The 22841-nt window shown below is 44.1% G+C and overlaps 2 protein-coding genes across 3 annotated transcripts; both read right to left on the bottom strand.

The window, feature by feature from the left end:
* Window positions 1-410: 410 nt before the first annotated feature.
* dmac2 (distal membrane arm assembly component 2) lies at window positions 411-3830 on the bottom strand. Its single transcript, XM_023812221.2, has 6 exons — window positions 3756-3830; window positions 3028-3221; window positions 2849-2929; window positions 2101-2240; window positions 1408-1570; window positions 411-1147 (listed from the first exon to the last, which is right to left on the bottom strand). Exons 1-6 carry the CDS (start codon window positions 3771-3773, stop codon window positions 976-978), a joined length of 768 nt encoding a protein of 255 aa, XP_023667989.2. The 5' UTR covers window positions 3774-3830; the 3' UTR covers window positions 411-975.
* An 896-nt stretch (window positions 3831-4726) lies between these two features.
* LOC111844105 (uncharacterized) lies at window positions 4727-22525 on the bottom strand. 2 transcript variants are annotated; one of them, XM_072701309.1, is made up of 26 exons: window positions 22310-22525; window positions 21974-22082; window positions 21400-21511; window positions 20728-20926; window positions 19011-19154; window positions 18677-18790; window positions 18332-18409; window positions 17759-17857; window positions 15615-15671; window positions 15223-15315; window positions 14732-14814; window positions 14168-14638; window positions 13053-13184; window positions 12062-12233; window positions 11781-11891; window positions 11203-11301; window positions 10956-11078; window positions 10296-10663; window positions 9558-9761; window positions 9143-9320; window positions 8194-8301; window positions 7158-7257; window positions 6737-6997; window positions 6500-6581; window positions 6233-6340; window positions 4727-5772 (listed from the first exon to the last, which is right to left on the bottom strand). In XM_072701309.1, the coding sequence occupies exons 2-26, from the start codon at window positions 22053-22055 to the stop codon at window positions 5676-5678; spliced, it is 3675 nt and encodes a 1224-aa protein (XP_072557410.1). In that variant the 5' UTR covers window positions 22056-22082; window positions 22310-22525; the 3' UTR covers window positions 4727-5675. The 2 variants fall into 2 exon arrangements, with proteins under 2 accessions (XP_072557410.1, XP_023668025.2); XM_023812257.2 differs by having other exon boundaries at window positions 21974-22060.
* Window positions 22526-22841: the final 316 nt, after the last annotated feature.

Below are 22841 nucleotides of genomic sequence, written 5' to 3'. Positions count from 1 at the left end.
CCCATTGTTGCCAGTTTGACGACTTTTTTACAAGGGTGGCATCATGCTTCATAGACTCGATTCTCTTTTCTTTCCAACAAACAGATAAACATACAAAATACTTTAAGCTATTGAAACAGTTTTTTCTAAATATTGATTACCTAAGTGGCAGTGTGGTTAGTAATCATTGGACGAAAACTTAATTCACTTAATAGACAAAATATTTGGTAGAGAAAAAAATTATAGCACTTTTTACATTAAACATTTTTCTGGTATTTGGACTTAGTTCCACATTTCAATGAAACATAAAACTAATTGTTCAATAGCAGAATTTCATGTGAAATATTGTGTTGTGCATACATATCTTTACCCCCCAAATACTCAGTAACATTTTAAAACAACCAACAGGTAACACTGGAACAAACCAAAAATAAAAACATTGTTTGTATATTTCTGTCATCGATGCAAAAACAAAACAAAATTACAACAAAAAAACTGAAAGATTACCTAATTGCATAAATAAAATAAAAGTTATATACATCATTAATAATTACTACAATGATTTCCATTTTTCGGCACACCTCAGAATATTGCTCATAACAGAACTGATGTATGGGAGGTAAATGCACAATTTGTTGCGCTGACAACACTCAGCTGTTTTAACCACACAGTTGGTTATAACAAGTTTAAATAATTGAACGGCAGAAGTTTTGTAACCGGAAATGTGATTCAAATTTAGCAGCAGTTCACTATGCTGTAAAAATAACCATGCCCATATGACAGACAAGTTGTTTCTGGAAACATCTTATAAGGAATATCAGTTCACATTTTGACAATCAGAGGGCTGACATCCTTACTGGAGTCTGGCCTAAGAACAGGTAGTAGCATATAACATGAGGCTAAACTGACTGATTCAGTAAATATTACAGCATGTTTGTGTTCATCTGTGTGTACAGTACCATTGTTCTGCTCATTGGTCTATGAAAGCTCTCCAGTCTACAGGCCACTTGTTGCCTTGATGTCAGTCTCTGCCCCGCTGGACTGCAGACCCTCCTGGTACTCAACTCCCATGATGTGACAGTGAGGGAGAACCTCTTCCAGCAAGATACGCACCAGCCCTGGGTTCTGCACGCGCGGGAGGGACGACAGGTCGAGTTTCCGCAGTTTCCTGCAACATAAGGAGCAGCGGGACTGAGACATAAAAAAAAGCATCCATCGTTCAAGGGAATCCTAATAGATAATTACAGTCCTAAAATAAAGCTTAATATCAAATAATACATCTTGAAGTACCAAAAAAAACCTTTAAATATCGACCAATCTTGTTAAATGCTAACCAGTAATGCATGTTTAAAAACACGGTAAGAAAACCACTGCTCATGTTACCCACTGATGGAAGGTTGCAGGTTTGTCTGCAGAAATCAGGGGTACCTCAGATGATGTAAGGCGGAAAGACCCCCAACAGACACACGAGAGCAGCCAGACAGGTCGAGCTCCTCTAAGCTGTCCTTGAATATGTGCAATCGGGACAGGAACCAGTCGTCCACTTCAGGGCACCCACGCAGTGAGAGACAACGCAGCTTCTGTTGACTCACTGCAGGGTAGGAGGAACATGCATTAATTATCCCAAATAAACAATTACTCTGATTTTTTTTTGTGCTCACAGTGTGTGCATTTTATCCTGTATTTCTTGCACAATATGCACAGGACATTAAGAAAATGAATGCCAACAGATGGTCTGTAGATGATTTGTAAGAGAAATAAAATATATTAACACACATTATTACAATTCTTCCACAGATTTGGCTGCTCCTGTACTGCATACTTTACTGTGCAAGCATTTCTGTATCTGATTAACATGACTGTCCATCTCATACAAAACCCTCTGCACCTTGTCTACAAATGTCTAATAAGCTGTGGGGAGCTTATTCTGGCAGCCAGAAGATACTTATCTTGCATACCCAAGTAGACGAATATTATTTTTACATTTGTAACTGAGCGTTCAACCTAACTGAACTACCTAGCTGACTCTGCGAAAGCTGTAGATTTGTAATGTGCTCTTTGCCTCACTTGTACGTCATTTTGGACGCAAGCGTTTGTTTAATAAAGGTGATGTAAATATACCCAGGTTGTTAAGTCCCATGTAGTTAATTACTGTTCCACTGGCATCCACCTCCTCGATGGAGAGGTCTGAGAAATTGATGAAATCCAAGCTGAACTTTCCCTTTGCATTTGGTCTGACCCAATCCGACTGACCCGCCAACCTGGGGGGGCAGACAAAAGGACAGAACAACAGATTGAATGAAAACAGGCAGTGGCAGGCTGGCACGCATACATAGGGCGTGATAATGCCCTGTATCGGCTTCCCAGCCATTGTTAAAGTCGTGGACAGGTAAAGTGGTGCTGTAGCCGTTTTTAGTGCACTTCCAATCCAAAAAAAATTAAGAAATTATTTCTTTAATTCCAAGAAGAAAACATTTACAAAACATTCTTGAGAATAACGTATGCGAACGAAAAAATACTTAAGAAAAAAAAACTGTTTCCCCCCTTAAGCTTTTCCCAACCAACATGACTCTTTCTCCTTTCATCTAACACACGACACCTTTACAGTGACTTGTGCATTACGTTTGTTCACAACCATAGACAATAAAATATTATATGAAGCATATATAGGATTAATATAAAATATAATAGAACTTATACGAAACAAATATAGAATTAAATATTAACATACATATTAATGCATAATAACAAAAATTCATGTTATTGCTGCAATATTCCGGCCTCTAATTGTTGTGGAATTCTGTAGCCATAACAATTTAACACATACTCCGATAACAAAACATGACCTTAAGTTATTTCTAAGCCTCACCTGAATCCTCCCTTCAGGTTCAGGATGTAAAATGCTGCTGCCACATTGCTCCCAAACTGCTTCTGAGCATAACTGTAGTAACTGAGCAGGAAACAAATGCATTTGACATTAAAACGCATGTGTGTGTTTTTGAAACGAATCAAAAATGTTTGTTGTTGTTCCATTGTCGGTGCACGTACACATTCTTCCGCTGCCGAGTCCAGTTCCCTAGCCAGGAGCTCCAGCTGACAATCGCCTCGATGTCGTGGAAATGCTGGACCAGGAAGAGGAGCATCCGGGAGCGCAGGGGCAGCGGGCTTGGTGGGGAGCTCACTGAGCTCCAGGAGCGCCTGGCAATAGACAGACATGTCCATCCCAGACCTACTGGCCACATCTACAACCGAAGAACAGGAAACCAAAAACAGTGGAGACAATGGAGAAAGAGGGAACATTTCGCTTCAAGTTACCAACAATTTTCACTGATCCACTAAGATTTTAATATAAAAGACTTCTCAATATTCAATAATGCCATTAAATAAACACAGAACTGCAAACTGTGTTCTTATTCCTGTCAATTTTGTGGAAGCAGACCATTATACGATGTAAAGACCACCATATTTCGTATCCATATACCTGATAGCACAACTATTTTGTTGTTTGCTGTGATCCTATTGATGAATGTGACGGCCAACGCTTGTTTGCAGCCATACCGATCTGTGGCACCTTATCATGTACTTATAACAAAGTAGTGGCTATTGCCTTACATGAGAAATAAGACATTTTATTAAATACTAATCTGATGTGCACATAATAAATCGATTTTAGCTAACCTTTATACACCGATTAAGGGCAGTTGGATAAAATACCGAGGTATTCTTTCAAGAAGTTTAAAAACGTAATAGAATTAATATATGAAGGATAAACTTACCCGCAGAGTAGGAACCATCTTTTCGTAAGGACATGACCCCTACAGCAAGATATGTAGGACAAACTTTGCGTTTCCTCAAAAGTCGTTTTGATTTTAGTCAAGCGAGACTATATATACTGCCACCTAATGGACAAATGGTTCACTTTTCTTATACAATTCGAGATTAAATTGGCTTTCTCGGTTACAGACAGATAAGACAAAAAATGCACATAGATTCTGCAATCAAACCTGCATTTGCACTTTTACTTCTACCTGATAATTTATGATTTTGAATGCTACAGAATGATGTGAAGAGGCTAAAACTCATGTGACGTACAAAATATTCTGCATATATAACTGGGGCGTGTTTTTCTCATGCATCAGTTTTAGCTTTTGATGGGTCACGAAAAATCAAGCAGGAATAATCAAGGAGGCAAACTTTAACTTGGTTAATATGGAAGCATCTTCCCTTCTATTTCATGAAACATACTTCTTTAAAAGGCTCACCTGTAGTACAACGCAGATTTTCAGTCCCGTTTAGTATTTAGTACGCACTTTTGGTATTTTTTTTCTTAGAAGAAAATATTTATTTTAAGTATCAGTAATATATGATCCTAACTGGCTAGATCAATTAAACTTTTGTTTGCACATTTAAATCACAGTTATGGTGTTTAGCCCTGCTTTTTGTGAAATCATTCATCTGGTGCGTTTGTTTTCTATGTTACGGTTTCACCATTTATGTTGTGTTTGAAATGAGAGACTGAAAATGGCATTAAAAAAAAACCTTTAAAGGTGTTCTCTACAGTAAATGTTATCTTCTTTAAAAGGAAAGAGTTGTATTGTATTGGATCAGATTAAATTAACTTCATTATTCCCTGGCAAAATTCTTGCAAATTCCTAGTGGGATGTTACATTGCAAATAGAATATTGTAGCTTTAGGTTAATTGGGCTGCTATGTGGGTTCTTGATACAAATAAAAGCAGAGACAAATGTTAAGGAATATATAGCACCTTTATTAAAATCTGTCTATAAAAATATTGTAACACTTCACAATGTTTACATATGAAACATACAGGAAAGATATTACAGCCGTCTGAACCATTAAAAAACAAAAACACTGATGCTGAATGTTGGTCACAAGTATAAATTACAAACCCAATATGAACCCAAACGTGGCTTTCATATTGATTTTGTTTTCTTTAGCGAGGCTAAAGGTACTAGAATGTCTAACTTGTTACCCACCTAATGTACAAAAATATACATTGAGGTCATTAAGGATCAAACACAGACACTTGATCTAAAGCTTCTGAATATAACAGCAGCAAGTAGCTGTGAATTCACAGGTGAAAAGACTCCAGGAATGATGGTGATGGTGAAGCTTGCCGTGTCTGGAAATAAACTTGGACCTGGACAGAGAATCTCTCTTCGGTGATTTAGCAAAAATCTACTATGTGTCCCTCACAACACGATTCTGATTTTGGGTGGTAGGTCCTTAAGTGCCATTGCTCCCAAACTCCAGCATTCTCTTTATCAGTCTCTCCATGACTGCTCTTCATTCTCTGCTTTTAAATTTGACTTAAAACCTTCCTGTTTAAAGAACATTTCTCTTCTTCCTCAACTGCTTTGTCTTTCCCCTCCTTCTAAAGCAACCTTGGGTTTGTGAAAGGTGCTATATAAATGTAACCTATTTGTTGTTGTTTGTTGTTGTTGTCAGTTTGTTGTTGTCATTGTTGTTGTTCTTCTTCTTATTATTATTATTATTATTACTACTATAACAACAACAACAAACCACACTTGGAACCAAAAAAACCCTGGAATAAAACACTGCAAACTATATTGACCTGAAGCAGTCCACTGGAAGCAGTTTTAACAACAGGTAAGGCGTAAGGTTGTCCTTGTCTTGCCTTGCTTTCCTGATTCTCCACAGTTGTTGCTGCGCCATCAATAATGGTGTACCTTTATCTGATTATTTTCATCCAGGCTGAGCTGGACCAGCCTGGTTGCAGAGGCGGGGTTTCGGTAACTTGTCAGCAGGGGCCTGTTCAGAGCGTGCGTTAAGGGAGAACCCAAGCTGGGATGGCTGCAGTTTAGGTATAGCAGTATAAATGCTTTCATGCTAGCATTGACAGCTGACTGAATTGGCTTGCGTTAAAAATGTAAAAACATGACAGTCGGCATGCTTTTCAGAACGTTAAATAACTACCGGTACTTCTTCAGCCTGGCTTATACACCAATGAAAACTGTACTGTTTCCGGAGACGATCGTTTGGCCTGATGAATCTGAACTTGAAATTATTAAAATAATGCAATAAATGGTTTGCCAACGCATACAGAGGACATCACTTTCAAATATATACCCCTTTAGGTCACCTGGTCAGAGAAAGCACCAGTGCATCAATGCATATAATAATGTGTAGATTCAATGAGATAATGCTCACAGCTGCAATAAGCGGAACGTAGGGCTGCCACTGGCTCTACTGGGAGCGTCATTAAGGATACATGCTGGAGTTCTTCCTGCAAGTCTCCAGCCACTTCTTGTTCTTGTCAATGAGGTTCTGCAGTCGCTGTCCATCCAGCTCGGCTGAGGTGAACTGCACTGGACGCACACTGGCAAACCCACATGTACACGTACACGGATGCAGAGAAATAACACCATCACTGCCCGCAATAAACAGGCAACAGCATAATCACACTGCATTCCCAAACGTTCTGCTTCTGCACAGAGAGAACTCTGAAAGAACAAAACATTTGTTGTGGTCCTGTTACCTGGCTGGCGTGTACTTTGAGTACGTGGGGCGACTTGCCAAAGGAGTCCCTGAAAGAGGGGGACCTGAGTTCATGGTTTCCCCTGCGAAACAGAAAGTGTGCAATGACAAGGTGAAACAGCATCCCCTACTGGACACCCAGTATGACTCTATCCTGGGGCCTGTTTCACAAAGCAGGATTACTTGCTTAGCCAGATAATTTGCCAGATTTAAGGTAGTCTGGGCTAAATAGACTCACCCGGAAGGAGCCTGTTCCAGCGGCTGCTGAGCGTACTGTCCGCACCCCAGGCTGGGGTACTGGTGGCAGAGACGCCCCAGGCCCAGCTGGGGGCTTTAGATATCGAAGGGGGGGTGTAACAGAGCTGCGTAGGGGGCAATAGGGGCATCTGTTTTTGGGCCAAAGAGCCCAAGGCCCCTAGCACATTGTTGAGCTGATCTGACATTTGCTGTAGGGATTCAACAAGAAGTTGCACTTTGGCTGGTCCTGTGCGGTGGGGGCCTGGGAGCAGAAAGCAGCATAGAGAGAGAGATACAGATTACAGCATGGCACTTAATAAGTGCATGTTTTACGCTCATAACACAGAGAGGACTATCCAACCTCATAGCCTTTTATATTTCCTGACATTTTCAAGTGTCATCCTACAGACGGTGTGGGTCACCTGAGCCATTGTGGGCCTCCAAGCTGCTCAAGTCCGATTCGCTGACATCGAAGGTCACTCTCCTGTCTGCTGCCGTCCTCTCCATGTCGTCGTCAGAGAGCTGTTGAGACATTGTTAAAGTGGAAATGCTATAGATTCACAGAGGTCATGCGTCACCACTTGCTGGTCAGTGGTCAGAGCGCAGTCCACGCCTGGTGGTAACACAATGCCCCATTGATGAGCATCGAGAGAAGTTCTCAGGCTGAAAGAGGAGGCCTTCAGGGCAATGGTCATAATAGGGTCTTTGGAGTCACCTGAAAGGTACTGACAGCCAAGAACAGCTGCAGTGACGGTAGGCAGAGGCAGAAACCTGTGCACTGGAAGAGGTTTGGACAGGGCAAATTGTCGTGGTTGGTCCCAAAGAATCTGGAAAACTGTTAAAAGCCTCAAGAAGGGGAGGCAGGGCCCAGCTCTGTGGGGACAGGCTGCTAACAATGAGGAATACTACTAAAAGGTGGAAGGAACATGCCCTGCCACCAGGAGGCAGTGTTGGAAGCTGCTCATGGACTGGAGATGATAATGTCACAAGCCTCTGTGTTGGAAAAGCTGCATGGAAAAATTAAATTTGTTGAAGGCAACTGGTGCTGTTGGGGCGATGTGGTGGATACACCTCTTCAGTGTTGCATGTCTCAGCCTTCCCCCATATCAGGGCACTACAAGGGAAACCTGCTTCGTGGCTGAATCTAAAATTTAGGAGAAACAATATCGATTCCAGCTGGACCATGGGACGGAGAACTGAGTCCACCTGCCTTCCATGGGTATGTGAGTGCTTGTGAGGATATGGGAATGCTATCTACATGTGCATCAAGGACTTGGAGAAGGACCTGGTGCATACTGTGGGACGTGCCAGAAGAATATGAGGTACCGGGGGTAAAACTGCCTTCTATTCAGTCTCTGTATTTTATAGTGTGTTACTCAGCTTGGATGCTGTGAGACTTCAGTGGTAAGTGTTAAGGTCTGGATGGTCATTATGAAAAGGACAGGTGGGTCTCAGCACCTCCTCTGCCAGTGAACTCTCCAGCTGACTCAGCCGCTCCTCCTTCCTGCGGAGCAGAGCCTGCCCATGCTGGACTGTGGCTTTCAGCTGCTCGATGTGGATGGTCTCCTGTCACGGCAGGAGGGGAGGGGAGGAGACAATAGTGGAGAAACAGAAAGAGATGGTGAGGGAGAGAAGGCATAATGTAATGTCAAGTGGGAAAGAGAAGGAAGGAGACCGACCAGGAGATCAAGAAAAACAAATGACTTAGTGATGAAAATAACTGATGATGCAGGATGTTTTGTACTTTCACACTTTAGTTTTTGGGTTTATTCACAGAAAAATGTGGCAGTAATACAAAAGAAAAGGAAATTATCGTTACTACCATGAATGTGGGGGTGTAATAGTTTGGCACCCACCTTGATTTTGGGTTCACGGTTTGTTACAATTTCAGTACAGCAGGGAAAACAGAATGAGTTTTGAAATGTGTTATGTAATATGCAAACACAATTAAGAACAACAGTAAACCAAAGGCAGTTTGTCTGTCAAAGCGTTTGAAAAACAAATCCTAATAGATGCTTATTTGCATATTGTAAACATAAATATGTAAAATACATTAATCGAAAATATAACATCACATCATTATGTGACTACTAAGATTAAACAAAATACCACTTTTTGGCGACTCATTAGTGACAAAATAAATCACAGCCATCACCATCTAGCAATTATGACTGACTGTAACCAGCATTATCCAAAGCAAACTCCCCGGCACAATTAGCATAATGTTTTCCATGTTGAACAATTACTTGTGAATTTAGGTTCTGCTCGTGTCAGTAAATGTATTCATTCGTACTGAACCGAACAGTGACGTACTGAAAGGTACACGACAAACAGGCGTACCGTCACAGCCCTACATGAATGTTATATCTTAAAATATAAAATGCAGCGTATCTAAAGCGAGAGTCACCTGTTGGATGTTTCTGAACAGGTCCTGAGTTGCTGACCCCTTAATGGGGTCCTGGATCCAATTGCTCCGGGCTGTCCGTAGCGCTGCCTGTCTCTCTCTCAGACTGTTGCTCTGCCTCTCCAGGAAACGCCGTGCTTTCTGTAGCGATATCCCTTCCACCGAGATATACTGACGCATGCTGAAAGGGTGGAAAGGAGGACACAAGATGGTTTTTAAGTCACAAATATAGATATGCATTTCATAACTCTAGAGGCTTCAATCTCCTTGTCCTCAACGACAACAATCCCCTACACCTGCTTAACTTACCAGTGAAAGAATCAACAATGCATAAGTTACAGCAGATCACTAATGGAGGGAAACATAAAGAATGTGATACACAGATATTCAGAGGCAGAGATCAGCTGTGCAAACATACTCATCTATGCTGCCCTCACTGCCATCAGAGGGAGACAGTGGAGAGGCTGGGACAGGATGTTCCAGTTCATCGACCTGCATAGCCTTGTCCTTAGACGAAGTAGGCGCAGCCCCATTTTCGTTCTCAGTATCCATCGCTTTTCTCTCATCGTCTGGATCCACCTTTGCAGCAGACTGCCTCACACTCTGAAGCTGTTCCAAATCCCTGCAATAATATTGAAGACTCTTTGGAGAGTTGGAAATAACCAAGCACAGATTCCAAGGAAAATGACATTCTTTTGGAAAGTTTTCGGAATGCAGACATCTGATTAGTCATTGGTGTTCAACGTTTGCATAAAATCCCCCCAGGTGTCAAATTTTACTCAGCTTAAACCACATTTGGAGAAAATATCAGAGTTTTATATAAGCTACTATATTACTGATCAGGGCAAAATCTTGTGCAGTGAATCGACATATTCGATTTATTCCTGTCAAATGTGCTGATGAATGGGGAGCATCTCATGGGTGAGGGTTAGTGATGGACAAAATGATGCTTCATGAACCATTTGCTGTATTTTCTGACCCCACTAGATGGTGCTCTTGGTTAACTTTGGAACATGCACTGTGCCCTTTGTTGAACAGGTAAAAAAAAATCCAGCAAATGGTGCATGAAGCGCAATTTTGTCCATCACTAGTCAGTGCTATGTACCGCTACTGCAGGGTTTGTGAGTCACACGGCACACAGTACTGTAGGACGTACCTGACCCGGTGACTCAAGTGGTCACAGCGGTCCTGTAGCGGCTGCATTTTACTCTCTAGCTTTTGCTTCTCTTCTCTCAACTGGCGGGCTTCCTCCCGGACTCGGTCCCTCTCCGCCCGAACTCTTTGTACCTCCTCTCGCAAGCGACCCATCTCCTCGCGGGCAGTGTCCCTCTCCTGCAGAGCCTTACTCATGGACACCGAGGCAGACTCCTCTGCCCTCACCTTTAGTGTGTACATTTGTCGGGTTTGCTGTAGTTTGGCGTCGAGCTGCGTGCGCAGCTCCTCCAGCTGCGAGTCATGTGCGCACAGCAAGCGCTTTCTCTCCTGCTGGAGTACGGACAGAAGGTAGTCTCTCTGCCGACTCTCCTGGAGGGACACGCGCATGTAGATCACATAAACGTAACTTATGCAGCTTTTAGCACTGAGCAATTAAGTAGGCGATCTCTGGATACTCTTTGTGACGGAAATATTATTTGTACTTTGTCGTTATTATTGTGTATTGTCGTGTAATGTATTGTTTATCTGTTCTTGTGCTAGCTGTTTCGTAGGGTCGCATTTTCGTTTCAGATGTGTGAATGACAAAGTCACTTGTTTTTATTGCAAAAATGCATCACTAGAAGTACAGTGCTATGCAAGTCAACGCTTGTGCCTCGCTTACCTCGTCCGAATGCTTGTCCCTGATGGAGTTCAGCTCACGGCGATGCTCCTCTCTCAGCACCTCCAGCTTCCGTTCGTGCTCACGTTGCACCTCCTGCCGCACCTCCTGCAACACCTCACCCAGCTGTCGAGCCAGAGGCAGAGTGAGACAAAGGTAAGCCTTGGTGGTTGTGGTGGAGGAGGGGTATCCCAAGCACAGGCCTCAGGATTATGTGTAGGGGGAGGTGGGGGGGGGCTGTGGTTTTTACCTCTCGTTTGTACTCAGTCAGATGCTGCTCAGGATAAGTGCTTCTCAGTTCCCCAAGAGTTCTGCTGTCCTTTCTCTGCTGGACATTGTGCACACACATCTAAAACATCAACATTTGTGCTCTGGCAAAGGTGCGATTTGAATGTAAGGAAGTGGACCTCAATATTTAAACCCTGTATTTATATAACCCGGTTTGCAACAGAGGACACAATCAACAAACAGGGGTTTGATTGGGTCAGCAACTCAGGACCTGTTCAGACACATCCAACAGGTGACTCTTGCTTTAGATATGATACATTTTATATTTTAAGACTGTATACTGTTATAGGCCGACATGAATGTACTATCAAAATTTTTTCCTTTGATTTATTTTGTCACTAATGAGTCTCCAAAAAGTGGTATTTTGTTTAATCTTAGTAGTCACATAATGAGTACTGATTATTGGTTGTATATCTGGTTGCTGGATATCATTTTCATGGACCAGGAAGTGGTTTGAGCTTCAAAAAAATGCCACGAAAGTACAGTGCTATACCAGTTTTCCAGTGTCTACCAGTGACTTTATTACAATGCCTCTCTTACCTCGTCAGAGTGCTTCTCCCTGATGAAGTCTAGCTCACGCCGGTGCTCCTCTTTTAGCACCTCCAGCTTCTGCTCGTGCTCCCGTCTCTCCTGCTGCACCATCTCATCCAGCTGTGGAGCCAGAGACACGGCAAGATCTCAGTTCTGTGAAACAGTAGCTTAAGACCAGAACTCACTACCAAGATAACTGCTGGTCATCCACCTTGACCGTACCTCTTACATAACTATACAAGCCCAGCTCCCATGACAGCCGCTGAGTCACACAGGGGATCTCCTCATACCTCCACCCTCATGGCCTCCATCTGCTCCTCCTTCTCCCTCTGCAGTCGCACCCTCTTGGCCTGCAGCTCCCCAGAGATCTGCTTCCTTTGGTCCTCCAGTCTCTGCTTTTCCTCGGCCTGCTCGGCCTCCATCGCTGCCCTCAGCGCCTCCATCGCTGCCTCGCACTCCTCCCTGTAGAAGCAGCACATACTGGAAATATGAGACACATCCACTCCTCACTGAAAACACCATCTGACCACACAGATAAGGACATGTGTGCGAATGACAGTGATAACCTGTATACTACATCAAAATGACCTCCCATCTCGGACAAGGAAAAACACCTAAAAACTCCTTTAACTGATTAAAAAAAACCTGCTATGACTGCTGGGAGAGCTGCAGACGAGTTTAGAACTATATTTTATGGTTTATTTCTGCATTTTTACCATCTTATTTATTCTAAATACAGGCAGTCCACAAGTTACAAACACGTTTTGTTTCGTAAGTCTGTCTTTATGTCAAATCTGTAGGAAAGGTCAGAAAAATAATAATAAAGTACGATCAGTATAATCAATAAAAGTAACTGTATATGGTGCTGCACTGCACCTCGAGCCGACGGAGTGCTGAAGCAGTGCCATGTTTTCATAAGTGTTACAAAGTAGCGTGTTAGTTCTTTATTACCAACCATTGTATTTGACTCACATTTTTACTACAATAAGCTTTATGGTAGAGTGTTCGTAAGTATGAGCTGTCTGCAAGGCGGACGTAATTAGACCAGGGACTGCCTGTATGTGTATTTAAACTTATTATTGAGCCAAACTATGTGAAAAAGGGAGTTATAAAGGATATTAAAATGTGGTCCAAAACTCTACAAAAGACGACAAACGATCAGTGCTAAATGCAATAGTTCAGACCAGTGTTTCTCAACCCGGTCCCCCAGACGGTCTGGGGGTCCCCAAGGACTGGGTCGGGAGACACTGGTTTAGATGGTCTCTCAGGACAGTATGCGACCTGAGTTTTCGCTGCTGGGCCGCCCGCTCCTGCAGGGCAGCCTGACGAAGCTCTTCCATCTTACGCGTGGACTCCTTCATCAGCCTAGCCTGCTCCTTCTCCTCCTCCTCATCCAGCCGTCGCCTGAAGGCCCTGATGCCCAGTAAGGCAGGACGTGCACAGTGTGAATATATCACACACAGACACATGCAGACACAGACAGAGCCATGTGGGACGGAACGAAGCCACAGACAGACATCTACAGATAAATACTACAAAGCCAGCAGCAGGTTAAGCTCAGGATGGTTACACAAAAGGTCCCCTCTAAAGAACTTTTGTACTCGAGTCATTCCATTTTAATTCATCAAATGGCCTTTGCATAATTTTTTTATTTCTGTGAATTACAGCTACTTTCAAGAGCTCAGAAACATTTTTTAAATCCCTTTAAAATGCAGCACCTTTTCTTTACCACTGGAAGCAAAAAAAACATAATTCAAAGTGTTTTCATATGAGCTGTATTACAGCTACATGGCTCAGCTAAAGCTTGTTTGAATGCTTTTTATAGCATTTATCAACATCAACAAAAATAGTGATGTGAAAACTTTTTTGGTACTTTGTTCAATTAAAATGGAATGACCCATTTAAAAGCATGTATATAAAATATTCTGTTAAATTAAAAAAATATCACCCCAAAAGACAATGTAACATCTTAACAAATTAACTGGTCTAAGGTACACTTAGCCTTACTTTTATACAAGTATTTCATACAAAATATTAGAAAATAATAATTAGAATTTCCATGATAACCATTATGATACTGATTCAATTAAAGGCTTGTTGTGCCACGATGCCTTATCTGTACCTACAAGTACCAAACTATGGAAGAGCCTAAGCACTATAGCTAAGTGCGAAAGCCCTAAAGCTCTGTCTCCGTCCATGCCAAGCCCAGGAAGGCCTTCCCTTTAACGCTACAGCTCTGACAGGAAGGCCTTCCCTTTAACGCTACAGCTCTGACAGGAAGGCCTTCCCCTTAATGCTACAGCTGACAGGAAGGCCTTCCCCTTAACGCTACAGCTCTGACAGGAAGGCCTTCCCTTTAATGCTACAGCTCTGACAGAACGAGGAGCTGTCGTTACCGGAGTCTCTCCTCCCGCTCCTCTGTCAGTTTCATCTCCTCCTCCTCCTCCTGCTTCTTCATTTCCTCCTGTAGGTGCTGCAGTCTCTCCTGTTTTCTTTGCAGGGCCTTTTCTCTCTCCTCCTTCCCTTCCTTCTCATCTTCCTTCAAGTCTTCCTGGAGATACCTCGCTTGGTCCTGCCTCTTTTGCAAGACCCAATCCTTTTCTGCTTCTTCTTCTTCTTCTTCTTCTTCTTCTTCTTCTTCTTCTTCTTCTTCTTCTTCTATCTCCTCCACCTCCTCATCATCCTCCTCTTCCTCCTCCAGCTTGAGAGGCGTATGCTTCTGGCTAGGCTCCGCCCCCGGCCCCACCGGCCGATCTTCAGAGTCCACACTTCCACCCTCCACCTCTGGTCTGGGTCCTGAGCAGGAAGACTCGCTGATGTGGCTCTTCCCTGAATCTGGCTCCTCCTTACTCTCTCTCCGGTGATGACTGCGGAAAATATAAATTACATAACCAACCACGTTTGAACTAATATCGCATTTGGCATCCTGATGTGTCTGGCCGCACCGTGACTGAACCCACCTTTCCACTCTCTCTGCCTTCTTCCCGTCTTCCCTTTCAGCTCTTACTCTCTCTTTCTCTGTTTTCTCTGCTTTTGGGGAAAACTGTAAAGAGATTTAAATGTTTAAAAAAGGAAATAAAGTAAGCATCAAAATGAACTTGGGGGGGGGGGGGTTACTAACAAACTGCCAAAATGGGAATTGTAACTGAAAATATTGATCTTGTTCTGCTGAACACAGAACAATGCTTTACAGATACCAAATCATGAGATACCTGGACTTATTTTTTCCAGATTCATTTCTGCTCAATTTACTACACAGACAAAACAATTGTAAATAATGTAAAACTTCTCTGGATTTGTCCTTCAGTCAACCAAACAAGCTGAATATTCAATTCAATTCATTTCAATCCCAATCCCAATTCCAATTCCCAATTCATCTGATTAGCCATACCAATTAACTACATGCAATGTTAACAGTTAGGTTAGTTTAAACATCAGTCTGCTGTTTTACCAGTTGTATTTCAGCATCTACAGCACAAAGGTCATCCAGATCCCCAACTTTCTCTGTCAGCTTCGACCGGAATGCGACTTCCTTATAGAAAAACTTTGGGAAATATAATGGAATATTACGTCTATTTACATATAAAAACATTACACCTTTTCAGTAAAAATGAACACATCAGTTTTTCAGCATCATTTAAGTCCTGGAGTAAGAGCTACACAACGTGTCCTGGGAATTGAGAGCTACACTTATGCCTAGTCGGCTCCTTTACAGCTTTATGTTTGTAGCGTGCTATTTGGACAAAAGCACACTAAAACAAATGAAAATGTAGTACGCTACAAAATGTACACCACAATTCTAGCAATTTTCACAACAAGGAGACACATCGAATGATACAACACCTTAAGGTCATCCATAGAGGTTGACGCTGCGTCGATGACATCACTCAACTCCAGATCCTGCAGGAAACAGTCCGAGCATCAGGAAGGACCAGCAACACGCTCACGTCAGTCTGCTGACACTGCAAGCTCACTGCATCTCACCGCATAAACATATACAGGAAGAAATACTAGCCATCCATACACAAGCAGAGCCACTGCCATGCCGAGGGCACAGAAGACAAGGAAGCGTCTATGCTATGCAGAGATCTGGACAGACAGGCAGCTGGGCGGTTTCTACCGCACATACAGCCAGGTGGAGATGGCAGAGCACACAGCACAGGCCACCACAGCACCCAGGTGGGGAAGCAGGGGGGGGGGGGGGGGTCTGCTCAGGGACCAGGAAGATGAAGTAAAATCCGGAGCAGTGTGTTCCAATCCAGTACTCAGGGGCTACAGCACCATGCCGGCATTGCCGTGGCCAAATAGTCACCCAAAGAGCGAGGCGACGGGGGCAAGGCAGCTGGAATAGGAGAGAGGGGTCAACGACTGCAGACCTCGTGGCCCCTCAGAGAATGGACTGGGTTTCTCCGAGACTCCGGGAAAGACCAGGGGGTGCGGGAGGAGGCTGGCTTTGCATGCAGGCCATGCTGTCAGGGGAACCCAAACCCTACCTGGGCGGGAGGGTGCGAGTCCCGTCCGGACGCTCGGCTCTTCACCACGCTCCCATTCATGTCCTCAAAACGTACATCTGCCTCTTCCATCGCATCCACGCTTCTTTCACTGACTTTCATTTCCAAACATTCTATTATCTCCTCTTCGCTGTCCCCCATCTCGTCTCCAGCCAGAGCCCTCGACGCCTCACGATCCCCGGCTTCCTCCATTGCTGGCCATTTCTCACTGTCCACAGACCTCTCTACAGCCTCTTCACTCTTCTCCTCTTTCTCCATTGCCTCCTCTTCCTCACTCATTAAATATATTTCCAAAAATGGCTTGTCCTCCCCCCCACCCTCCACGCCCTTCGTCTCCTCTCCCTGACCCTCCATGCCCTTCGTCTCCTCTTTCCCACCTTCCGTGCTTTTCGTCTCCTCTCCACCACCCTCTGCGCCCTGCGTCTCCCCTCCACCTGCAGACTGCTCAGCCTCCTTACCCTCCTCTGCTCCCTTGCTGCAGTCTCCATCATTTCTTTCAGGTCTCTCCACAACTTCACCACTATCCTTCTCCTCATCTTCTCCCTCACTCCTCAAATACCTCTCCACTATCTCATCAGTGACCTCATCCTTCTCCCGATCATTTTGCACCTCCTCACTCCCTCCTATTGGCCTTTCCTCCTCCTCCCCACTGTCTTTCACTCCTGCATTTGCCTCTTCCTGCTCTCCTTCTTCACCCTTGGAATTCATCTCCTCTGACTCTGCTCGCTGAATCTGTACACATTCCTCCATCCCCGCTCTTCCCCCGGGTCCCTTTCTCTCTTCATCCCCTTTCATAGCTTCCCTCTCACCCTCCCCTCCTCTGGCTCCCTTCCCCTCCTCCTCCTTGTGTGACACACTCTCCACATCCTCTTCCTCCCACATCTCCTCTCCCTCGCCTTCCCACTCCGCGTCCTTCTGTCTCAGACAGTGAGAGTTGGGGGTGGGGGTGGGGGTGGGGGTGGAGGGGGCGACAGCACTGCTGCAGTCCCTGCTGTCCCCCAGTGGCAGAGAAGAATGCAGGAGTCGCCCGGCAAGAGAGTCCTTTGTTTTATGGGGTTGGGCCCAGAAGCGGAGGCAGAGAGACGGAAAGAGTCCGTGTGGAGGCAGAGAGACGGAAAGAGTCCGTGTGGAGGCAGACCAGCCAGGCCAAGGTGAGACGAGAGAAGGTGAGCGGACAGAAAGAGCGACACGCAGACAGAGGATCAGTACAGCATGCAAACCAGTCACACTTTTTATACTCCTCAAACTCCCTCAAAAAGGGACGTGGAAAACTAAAAAGAGCTGAATCAGACCAAAATAGAGCAATGGACAGAAACAAATCAAAAATGACCATTTAGACTTATTATATTCAAAAGCCCTGTCTGCTAGCTAACAGATGATATCACTGCTGTATTATCAAACCAGCCAGCTCTTCAAAGTTGAACCTAAGATTTTGCCGACAACCCGCTCGGGGCCTCGGAGGGAGCAGCACGGTACCTGGGAGGGTTTGGTGCTGTGGTCGGCAGACAGCAGCAGGTCCTGCAGCTCGGGGTCCATCCTCTCCTCGGGCCGAGCCAAGTCGCTGACCTCGCTGTCCTGTGAGCAGAAGGGACAGACAGGAGGCTGTGTGGGGCAGCACACCGTGGTAGCCAAGGGCAACTTTACCTGTATCCATCATGCTAACCAATGTTACTGCGTCAATTCATTCCTGTGACAAAGTAACTTGACAAATTTCCCCACAATTTCAATGCAATCGATTTTGGATAAAACAATAACATTGATGCAACATTTATTTAGCAAATAAATATACTATATTGGTATACTATATATTATACTATATACACACACTATACTAACATACTATAGAGCAGTAGTAGTCTAATGGTTAGGGTAGTTTAATGGTTAGTAAGATACCACCCCCAAGCACTGCTTCCAGGGTGCAGCACACTCTTGGTTGCTGTGCACTGGGGTGCTGTGGTGTGTCTACAATGACACTTAAATGAGGTTGAGGTGAGGTTTTGGTTCACCAGTACACCAGTAATGGGGGTATGGGTTGGGGTCACCATGTACCTCATAGTGCAGTCCGCCTCCCAGACCATCCAGATCCAGTTCCAGTTTTCTCAGCAACTCCGGCGTGGTCCGACAGCTCTGCCAAGAGGTTGTGCTTAGTTTGACGGCGCGTCAAAACCTCACTCATTAGCCCTACAGACAAAGCTCTACAATCCACCCATGATCTCCGGCTCTGTGCTGATGCAGCTCTGCAGTTCCGCCTTAAATATCAGCTCAACAGACATAGATCTCCAGGTCCTTCGTTGACCTTCAACTAAAGACCCCTTCAGCGACCTACTACTGGAGCCTACTTATTTACCACTGCACGTTCAGTCAAGCGCTGCTCCCCGAAACACAAGACCCTACCTCCTCATCAGACACCTCATCCGTGTCTTTGAAACCGGGCAATGAAAGTGACACTCGCTCCTGCTGTTTAGCACCCAACAGACTGGAATGCAGGCTGGAAGCAGAGACCTTTTCCTGATGCAGCGCAAAAAACGAGAAAGGGAGCGTGTCTTAGGAAGAGTGGACTTGCAGAACTTAACAGAACGCTGTACAGTTATTTAGACACAATAACATGACAATATAAATACATTTAAACGTTCAAACGTGAAAGATATTCCTACACAGGAACACTGTGTTTGTTTAAAAAAAAATAATCTGCAGCATGTGACACAGTTATCTCTCTGATATTACTCACCCCCAGGGGCTTCTTCAGAGGCTCAAGACCCCCCGAATTTCTGAGAGAGCCCCAGAGGGAGGGGGCAGGCAGGTCAGGTGAGCTCTGCAGAGGAGCGAGGGACCTCAGAGGGGACTGAAGTGGTCCTAGCGTTGAGCCTGCAGGCTACCATAGACAGAATCACAGGTAAGCAGGGTACTGGCAGACTGGAGTCTGACTAATAGACATTTCCCCATCCCCGAGCCATCGACTGTCCCAAACGCCGAGCTCACAGGCCCTAGGTTCCTCTCTGCTGCTGGATAAATAGAGTCTTGTACCAGCCTGTATCAGAGCTTTAACCATTACGCTACTCCAAGCTCCGTACAAAGATCAAGATCTATTGCTGTCTGCAATTAATGTTGCTCCATATCCTTGAATATTCAAATCCAACCTCAGAGGGGGCTTTTCTCCACTCAACACAATGGAATCACGAAAGGAAAAGGACTCAGGGATCTGAGAAGACAAGGAGCGCACACATCAAGTGTCTCCTATAGCTTGATAACATGAGCATTTGGCCAGGAATTTTGAGAGTGTCTGTGATGAATCGGTAAGGTCCAGTCATGGGTCGGATCAGCAAAGGTTAGTAGATGGATGGAAGGTCAAGGTGAGGGTAAAGAGCAGGGGAGTGTATCAACATTACTGCCCTACTTGACACTCTATGTTACATTAACAACACATCATCAGCTATGAGAAATAAATAACGATACAGTGGAACCTTGGGGCTCGAACGCCTCTTAACTCAACCAACTCGGACGTTGAACGGGTCTGTTGAATTTTTTTCAACTTGTACCAATACCAAAATCTTGGAACTCAACCATTCCTGCTAAAATTTGTATGGGTCAAGATGTGATGAAGTCTACCAATATGGACTTTGAATGGGTCGGTCAAGAAAAATCTAAGCACAACCCGACCAAAAACAAAACAGACCTGCTAAAACTTGATGGGCTGACACAAGGGCAAATGGACCTAATAAGATGCTGATGGCCATGAATCGCTGACAGTCTCGTGGTACCTCTCAATCGAGTTTGACGTGCAAAAGCTGTGTTTCTGTGTTCGATGTGATTTTTTTGTGCTTTATCTACAGTACTTTTAGTGATACAGTAATCATGGCCCCTAAGAAAGTGAGCAGTGATACCAGCAAACCAAAGAGGAAAGTAGTGCAGAACTTAAGAAGGAAATTATAGCGAGACTTAAAGGTGGTGCACGTGTGTCTGCTCTCGCAGTTTTATGTTGATTGTCAATGCCTTTCATCATTAGGTAGGTAGATAAGTTTAAATAGGCAGTAGTTTGGGGGTCTGGAATGGATTAAATTTATTTACATTATTTCTTATGGGGAAATTCGACACGGACCTCAACCAAATCGCAACTCGACTAGCCTTCGGGAATGAATTAAGTCTGAGTTCCAACGTACCACTGTTCTTTATTGATCCCCATGGGGAAATTCTCTTTTCGCCTATTCTGCCTTGTTGCCCATGAGACACATATACAGATGTGAGAAAGCCCCCAAACTGAAACAATGCTATACAGCACATAAACAATAGTAAATTATGGAAAATGAAAAGGGCAACTAACGTACTGAAACCACTGGGAACTCAGGATCTGAAAAGATGTTATTGTTTAGGGCCCCCATCTGCAAATCAGTGACAAGGTCGTAGAGAGGAAGCAGGGCAAGTAAAGGCGTGACACTTGCTGCAGATACCTTGAGGGGCAGCTTGTCCTTTTTCTTCCTCTCCTTCTTTTTCTTCTTCTCCTTCTCCTTTTTAGTTGGGGTCACACGGGCCTGAGCCTTCTCACGCTCCTGCACCACCAGTCGCCGGTACTGCTCGTCGCAAGGGTGGTCCCAGGTGGACTGTCCCGAGGAGAAGTTGAAGTAGTACACATCCCCCGTCACATCCTGGCTGTAAGAGGGCAAGGTGAGGCAGAGTCACTTCTGCACCTCGGAATTCAAGAGAAGAATGAGGTCTGCAGAAGAAAGGCTATAGGTTCAATTAAAAAATGGTGCACAACAACATAATTCATTCAGTTAAGAGCATCTGAAACATCCTTTAAGACCAAAGTCAGATGGTGAAACATATTTTAACATGGTTGACTTAAGTGCACCAGTGAGAAAGAATTAGAATTAGGCAATCAGTGATCATTGTTGACACACCACACAGTGCACAACGGAATGTGTCCTCTGCATTTAACCCATATGTGACATCATGACAAAGCAGGGGGCAGCTAATTCAGCACCCGGGGAGCAGGGCTTGGGGTCAGTACCTTGCTGGTCGGGGATTCGAACCAGCAATCTTTCAATTACAAGTGCACTTCCCTAACCATTAAGCCACCACTGCCCACAAGTATAATGAAAGTGTGGTGGAAGGATGTTCACCAGGGTTTCCACTCATCCGGCAGAGGAGCCACGATGCCTTCCCGTGCCAACCACAGTAGCTCCGGTTCCTGCTCAGGATCGATGCCGATCTCTCGAGCATACTCATGGACCTCTGGGAGAGAGAAAGAGCGAACCGTGATACAAGGCTAATATATTCTATACAGTTATGTTACATAATACATATAAAGACTGAAAAACTGCACGATCATAGTGTTTTACAACAATGCAATGGGGGCAAAAACTGAGCTTAACCTAAAACAATGTATGAATAACCCTGTCATTTGAGCTCCGATATTCATACGCTCACAGCAGGATGCATGCAGTGTGTATATGTTTCACACCGCGAAACATCACCCAATAGCGCTGAAAAGAACAAATGCTATGTTGAACCTTAGCTATATTTTATTTAGTCGTGAGCTAAATTTTTTCATTTCAGCAGACCCAGCGTCTTTTGCATTGTGTTTTAAAATTAATTGAGGGACTAAGTGTGTTTAGCAGTTTGTTCCCTAGTTAACCAGCTATGCATGACAGCGAAATCTTCTCTGAAAAGCTCGTCAAAAATAAATTTTTATACCTTGTTCAGAGGGGATATAGTTCTCATCATACTCTTCTTCCAGGATCAGCTGGTCCCCTATCTGGACCGCCGCTTCGGTCATGATGTCTGAGAAACAAATGAGGTATTTCTGTAAAGACAGAAGTCGTCTGTCTGGCTGACGCAGTTAATGACCACGCAAAACCTTTGTTCCTAGCTTTTTAAGTATTGCAACTAGGCTTTGAAAGAAGGACGAGACTAAATTAGCTGTGAATAAAAATCGCAACTACTAGGACCGAGGATTTGTTTTCCTTCTATATACATGCAAAGCAGAGTTCCAGTGATTTGAGTGAACCAAGATTTAAAACCGTTACTTACCTGCCCCTTACAATACCAGTTGCTCTCCGGATGAAGTATGCCAAATGAATGGATATTTCGTTTTATTTTTTCGCTATCTAACAATCGTCAAATAGGTAAACGCCTACATGGTCAGGCAACTAAAGTCAACAAAATCCGCCAGCTGCTTCTAAGGACGCCGTGAAACATCCTCTGACGTCCTCGGCAGCAACAACGAGTTCCGCATATGACACGTGATGTACGTAATGGTAAATGAGGCGATTCTCATTGGAGCAATTCGCTTCAAATTCCCCAGAGCATCACGGGACTTGTAGTTCCAATTGTGTCGCTGGAATTACTTGCTTAATCATGCTACAGAGGGGAATATAACATTAAAAAAAGACGTTCTTTTTTGCATTAATTGCTTAATGAAAACATCAGATAAGATTATAATGCATTTCTCATACATAGATTGTAAGTCATTTCTAATTTAATTCATGTAGCCATGTTATAGTATCGAATGCTAATTATCTTTAAGTTTCACCTACAATATGCAGAGTCAGTTTCATTTACC

This window comes from Paramormyrops kingsleyae, chromosome 17 (genome assembly GCF_048594095.1).
Source record: "Paramormyrops kingsleyae isolate MSU_618 chromosome 17, PKINGS_0.4, whole genome shotgun sequence".
NCBI lineage: Eukaryota > Metazoa > Chordata > Actinopteri > Osteoglossiformes > Mormyridae > Paramormyrops > Paramormyrops kingsleyae.
Note: the sequence above shows the minus strand (reverse complement) of the source record. Positions and strands in the feature narration are given on the sequence as shown.